The sequence below is a fragment of the Blastomyces gilchristii genome, assembly GCF_000003855.2.
Source record: "Blastomyces gilchristii SLH14081 genomic scaffold supercont1.3, whole genome shotgun sequence".
NCBI lineage: Eukaryota > Fungi > Ascomycota > Eurotiomycetes > Onygenales > Ajellomycetaceae > Blastomyces > Blastomyces gilchristii.
In genome coordinates, this window is record NW_003101680.1 from 4,134,369 (window position 1) to 4,141,550 (window position 7,182).

A 7,182-nucleotide genomic window follows, 5' to 3' on the forward strand; every position below is an offset into this window, starting at 1 on the left:
GATCATAAGCTTGTTAAGTGCTTGATAATTGATATATATTCATTACTTCTTATCTGTCTTTTTCATGAATAGAACTGAAAAGTCTCACACACTTAATAAGAGTTATATAAGACTATGTTCTAGAAGATCTGTGATCTGACACTTCTGTTCTTCAAGATGCATTTGTGACAGAGAGTATGCATTCTGATTGACTGGTTTTGCATCTCTCATGTCAATCTCATATACAAATCCTCATTTTGACAGCAATTTCAGTGAAAGATCTGTTCAGAAGACCTTCTCATATTTCTTCAGAAGCTTCTTTATACACTTATTCTCTTATATATTCTTTATCTTGATTTTCTCTGCTTTCAGATTCTGTATGATATACAGAATGCTTTCAGATGAGATCTTGTGAATTGTTCTCTTTACTTATTAATACATAAGCAGATTTAACTCTTCTATATCAGAGACATGAAATGTCCTTCTTATATCAGTTGATAGAATTGTATGAATCATTTTCTTCCTATCAGTTAACTGTATATAACATGTACATTATTGAATCTGCAGATTGAATCTTTGAAATCAATCAAGTATGAGAATAAGATCATATTTCATATTCTGCAGCTCTCACACTCAAATATAGCAAGATCATTCTTCAAAGTGCAAGAGAACTCTTACTCTTACAGATAATATCAAATATCAGTTATCAGATAATCTTATACATCAGAAATTTTTCACTCAGCAGACCTCTTTCAGTCTTCAGATCATATAATCATTAATATATTATATAGAAGCTTCTGTGTTCACTAACACTTTTACAGTCATCTCTCTGTTCTTACTCAAGTGTCTCTTATACATTAATGTTTCAGGCCTCAAGGCATTGAGATGAGCATTCACTTCATTCTCACTCACACCTCAGTCAGAAGCCTGCTTTCTCTTGATATTTGCAGAATTCAGAGAGTCATCTAACACAGACATCTCTTTCACTTTTAAGACTTTTCATAGAATATCAGTGAGTGCCTCTGAGCTCACTGATTCTGCTAGTTTTTTGACTCTCTTGCTTTTCTTAACTGTGCATGCTGTGTGTAATCTTTTATATTATGATTTTAACATTCACAGTTGAAGCAAGCTTAATATTCATAATATCAAGATTTTCACTCAGAGAATCCCTTTTTCAGAGAATTCAGTACTTTAGCAATGACATTCAGATCTAGATTCATTGCATCTGAGTGTGTGACTTGTGTCATAGAAGTCTGATTACTCATTCTCTACTGAGACATACTCAATTGCAGTATTTTCTGTCACAATTGACTCACTTATTTCTGTATAATAAGAATGTTGTATACTTCTTTCACTGTGTCTGATTACAAGGTTAAGCATTTTCATTTCACTCTCAACTCAGGTGTAAGATCATGAATGAAGATCTGTAAATAGAAAGATGTTAAAAGCTCTTTATTCAATATAAGATAGTGTAAGCTGAAGTGTATAAAGTATGATATAAGATCACTTACTTGTCTACACTCAGTGAAATGTTTGTAACACTTATCTTATATATTCACTTTCTCAAAGTTGTACAAGATTCATTTGAAAAACTCATTCTATATTTGTAAGAATGAATATTGCTTCAGGTCTGTGAAATTCATCTTTTTATCAGTTATTTATAATAACTTCACTTTTCTGTATAGAAACACAGCAGATCTTAAGACTTGTTAAAATTCTGTTAACTGTCTGTCTGTGAGTTCATATTCAATTCAATAATATAATTGCATCTGACTTAGCCAGCTGATTACAGCATCATTTTTTCAGTTGTCATTGAAGCTTGATAACTCTGACAGATCTCTTAGCTTGATATATTTCATACTTGAATTCTCATTCCGCACAGCAGTCTCTGATGATATGTACACTTCTGAAGAGATTATAAACAATTATAATGAGATTCTCAGGTTTAATATAGTTATCTATCTGTGTAAACATTCAATCTCTCACTGCAGGCCTAAGATCTGATTTTCTCTATTCTTATTGATAGTGATGATTGCATCAGTGAAGCTCTTCATAGTGAATACTTGATTCACAGTGAATACTAATTGTTGTTTAACTTCTGTCTCAGTCTGTCACTGTATACACAAGGCCTTGATCTCATTTAGAATCCTTGTATGCATACAGAGCTTCAATTTCAGTTCAGTGATTTCAGTTACTTTTCTTACTGCTTTAAGTAAATTCTCTGAGAGGTTCTGTTGTAATGTGGCGGAACCGAAGCGGTGGCTAGTCAGCAGCATCATGTAGAGGTAGTTGTTTAAGAAGCTGTATAAGTGAGCTTGACTATCTTGCTTGAATAGTGAGCTTGTAGGCTACAGAGTTATTGCAAGAATATCACAGATGTGATACTTAGTATACTAAGAAGATTGTATGAGATATGCAGTAACTCTTGTATATATTTCAGTAGAAGAAAAATGAATCACTGACTTCTTTTATAAGAAGTCAGCATCTAGCTATTCTATATAGATAATGAGTGAATACCTTCTTTCATTTTATAAGTGAGAATAGCTGAAGTGATACCTCAGCAGTATCTCACTGTCAAGGAAAAGTAATCTGCTGATCTTATATAGAAGTGAGGTTCTTATATTTATCAATCAGATCTTTCTATGATATATCTGAATGATATCATAGAGCAGTTGAAAATCAGTTCAGACAGAATGAAATCATCTGTATGAAAGTGATAAGCTATGTGAAACTGTAACAGAGTCTTGACACAGCTGAGAGTATGACAATGTTCTTCTCTTTAAGAGTATAGTCTCTATGTTCTTAAGATTACTGAATTAGGAATTATCTTTATTATATAGTAACAGTTATCAATCAATTGACAGTGTATATACTGTATATAATATAAAGAAATAGATGAGTTTTTCTGCTGACTATGTAGATCTTTCTTTACTTATCTTTGTTCAAATCAAACATGTGATAAGTGAGTTTCTTATATATCAATTTGAAATGAGAAAAATATAGTTAATAAGTGACTTATAGATCTCTCATCATATTCTGTTCTATATATGAAATTCTCTGTAAAAGTGATATATTTTAGAGACAAAGCTAACAGTAGTGATAGGATTTTTTTGAAAAGATTTCTATCTCTGTGAAACATTTTTCTTCTTTCTCTTCTCAATTACAACAGTGAGTGTATGAGAGTATTATTCTTGAAGAATAATAAAGAACTTATTCTGATATTCTCTAGTGAGTAAATATCTTTGTGATGTGACTGTGGTCTTCATGACTGTCAAGAAAGCCTGGTTGAAGATGAAGATGACAGTATTGATGAATCATGAAAGCACTGCTCTTATTGTCATATCTTCTTCTTCTTCTTCTTCTGCTTCTCTTGCAGCTGTAGTGACAGTTGCTGTGCCTTGCAGTGAGGTGTCATCCCTTCTGCTGGTTGATTTGTCTGTGTCCAGTTCTTTTTGTGCCCCCCCTGCCGCTGTTGCGACAGTGCCCCCCCCCTCAATCAACACAGTGGCATATGACCCTGTGTGGTCATTCAGAGAGAACTCTGGGGAGAGCTTGATTTCAGAGACAGCAGCTCTGAGGAGCTCAATCTGTAGTTCCTCTTCCATAGCATGCCTGAGCCCTGCTCAGAATGCTGCTGAGTTGAGTCCACAGAGTTCCACAGTTTCTTTACCTTCTCTTCATGAAGAGGCTTCAGTGCAGCTTCTAGCCAGTACTGTCATCTGTCTGCACTGTGCTAAGCAGCTGAAGAAGAGAGGGATTTTATATATCTATCTCTTCTCTCACTTCTATTGTTTCTGTTATACTTGTAACAATAACTTCTATCTCTCTGTAAGTATTATCTACTCTACAAGAAGACATTATATCAGCTCTGACAAGGAGCTCAGATGCTCAAGCAGTACAGAGCAAGAATCTCAGAGCTTCAAGTATTAATGAATTCTATCAAGGCTGAGAAGATCTCTCTTACTCATCTGCAAAAGAAGATAAAAGCATGAGTCTCTGAGATGAAAAAACACCTCAGAATGACTGACTCTAAGAAGAGATTAGTCAGTATCATCATTGAAAGTACTGCAGAGATTAATTACTGATTGAAGAGAATCTTACTTCAATTAAAACAGATAACTGAGATATTTTATAAATTAATAAGTTGATATTTCAAGTATCTCTCATGCTCTTCTACAGTATACTCTTCTATAATATCACAGTACTAACTTCTCAGCAGATAAAGATACTGATATCAGAGACTTCAACAGTGAAGAATAAGTTTAATGAGAATGTGATTATTAATAAGTAGACTCTGAGATTCTTCTCTTTTTACTTTTTCAGTGAGCTGCAGCCTTATTTAGAATAGCAGCAGTCTACAGATTAATAATATTAATCTTTATTAATTTCAAATATTTCTTTTCTTTAATCACTTCAGGAATTTTATACTTGTATAGTCTTATTAAACTTCTAAAAACTCTTTGAGAGAAAATAGAAGAAGAGTGTTACAGAGTTGATAAGATATCAGCTCATCACTGCAAGATTATCTCTAAAAAACTCTTTGAAAAAAATAAGAAGTCTCAAGCAGTATTTCTTACTTAATATCTCTGATATATAATAAGATAATCTCTACTAGTCATTTCATAGCTTATAATCTCTTTCTCAATATTTTTCAAATACTCAAGCAGTTCTTATAAATTCTCTGATGATGAATAATCTTCTTATTTAATAAGATATTGAAGCTTATTATAATATATTTACTTATTCAATATTTTCTTCACAAGATATTCAGTATCATTCTTAATCTCAATATTATTCAGCTGAGATGGCTTCACTCTGAGATATTACTTATAGAGCTTTAAATAAGAAATGTAAAAAACAGAATGAATTGATTTCAATTCTGTGAGTAATTTCAACTCATATATCTGTTTACTCATTACTCTTATTACTGAGAAAGATTCTAGTCATCACTTACTGAGCTTCTTATATAATCTTATTATCTTGATATTCTTTGCTGAAAGTAGTACTTGATCCTCTATTAAGAACTTCATTGAAAGATGTTTTCAATTATAGTATTTTATCTGCTGCTTCTGAGTGTAGTAAATGCTTTTCATCATTTTCTCATGAATTTTGTTTAAAAGTTTCAATCTCACTTTTACTTCTGATACTGAGAAATACTCTGTTCTCTGTATCTGTTTAATATTCTGACTGTCTATCTCTCTCTTTGAAATATCATCTGTGATGTCACTGAGTAATGAAGGATTATATTTATAATAAGCATAGAAAGAAGATATCTTTAAGATTGTATTCTTTATATTATTATATATGAATTCAGTGATTAGAAGATGTTTAAGTCAATCATTCTGATAATATAAATAGAACACTCAAAGATACTGTTCTAGTGTCTGATTCTGGTGTTCAGTCTGACCATCTGTCTGTGAATAAAATGCAGTACTGAGAAGACACCTTATTATAAGATAATAGCAAAAAGCTGATCAGTATTTACTGATGAAGAGGAATTCTTGATCTGTTATCAATAATCTCAGAGCACTGTGATTATAAATAATGATATCTAAAAACAGATCAGTCAATTCAGAGACTTTAATCTTTTTATAAGTAGAGATATATCTGATCATCTTTATAAAGTAGTTAATAATGATCAAAATTGAATCATATTCTTTAACTCTTGTTGACTTCAGCAGATCAACTATGAAATTCATTAATAGATTCTATCATAAGCTCTTTGAAATAGACAGTGATATCAACTCACTGTATTACTTATACTGCAGAATCTTTATCTTTTAATAGATATTACAAGTCTTAACATACTCTTTGACATCTGCTCAGAGCTTGTTTCAAATATATTTACATTTTAGAAGCTTCTCAGTCTTCTCTAATCTGAAGTGTTCTGTATGAGAATTATTATAATGAATTCTCAATAACTTCTGACACACTGCCCTGCTATGAGAAATGAAGACTGAATCATTCAGTAGTAGAAGTTCACATTCTTCTAGTTATCAGTGACTTAGTTTCTTAGCAGCACTGCTCTACTCAGAGTCTGTCTCTTTCAAGTTCAAACTGAATTCTTTCTTCTTCAACTTCTGAATTCAAGCTGTAGTAGAGATATCTCTCTTCTGTAACTTATTAATGAATTTCAAAAGTAGTCAGATTAAAAGATTATAGACTGTTTCATTCTTTGTCAATTCAATAATTGTAGAATATAATATGAGAAGCTTATGATCTTCAGTGTTAGTTCTCTGCAGAGACTCAGGTTTTCTTTCACCTTCTATACTGAGTCACACAGCTGTCTTATCAGTGCTGTTCTCAAGCTTCAGAGAATCTCAACTCTCTGCAGTCAGCTTCTTCTGCAGTGATGACAGAGATTCTTTTATAGAATTCTTCTTCATATTAATAATATTATAATTGAGCTGTCTAGATAACATGTCAGTGAGATTAAGCTGATCTGAATAGTATCAGATATAGAAATCATACTCTGAAAGCAGCTTCACTCACCTGACTTAACATTCTATCAAGCTCTTTATTGTCAAGAAGTAATACAGATTTGCATGATCAGTGAGAACTTACACTGAGTACTTACTACTCTGGAGATAATGTTGTCAGATCTTAAAGAATTTGATAATTACTAATATCTTCTGATCATGAATATTATACCTTCTCTGTATAAGTGATAACTTCTTGAAGAAGAAGATCACTGATCTCTATTTACAGTGTCTTATAGACTCTGTGAAAAAGCCTTCTTCTACAGATAATTCATTATCTGTTTCCTCAGAAGTAATTATTCTCTGATTCTTTCAATGTTGAAAGATCTTCAGTGTCAACTGTGAAAAGATTTCACAGATCTCATTTTCAGATACATCAGTCTCACACTGACTGAGTAAGTTGAGATCAAAGTGATTCAGTATTGTGATATCTATAAAAGCTTGTTTTAATTCTGCAAACACCTGCACAGTATCTTGAGTGAGAATAAACAGTCTCATTTTTCTATCTTTCATACTTCTCTTTAACAGATCTGTAAGAGAAGCAGTAATCTGTGAATATGCATAGATGAATTATCTGTAGAAATTTGTAAATTCTAGAAACACCTGCATCTCACAGTACATTCACAGTGCTGGCCAGTTCTCAATGACAGAGACCTGGCTTCTGTTCATTGAAATGTCATTCATCTCAATAATATAATCTAAGAAATCAATCTTCTGCATGTAG

At 32.2% G+C, this 7,182-nt stretch overlaps 1 protein-coding gene across 1 annotated transcript; it reads right to left on the reverse strand.

Annotated features, from left to right (window-relative positions):
- Window positions 1-3,293: 3,293 nt before the first annotated feature.
- BDBG_16566 (uncharacterized protein) lies at window positions 3,294-3,584 on the reverse strand (the record flags this gene model as incomplete). Its single annotated transcript, XM_031724495.1, has 1 exon — window positions 3,294-3,584. The coding sequence occupies one exon, from the start codon at window positions 3,582-3,584 to the stop codon at window positions 3,294-3,296; it is 291 nt and encodes a 96-aa protein (XP_031577076.1).
- Window positions 3,585-7,182: the final 3,598 nt, after the last annotated feature.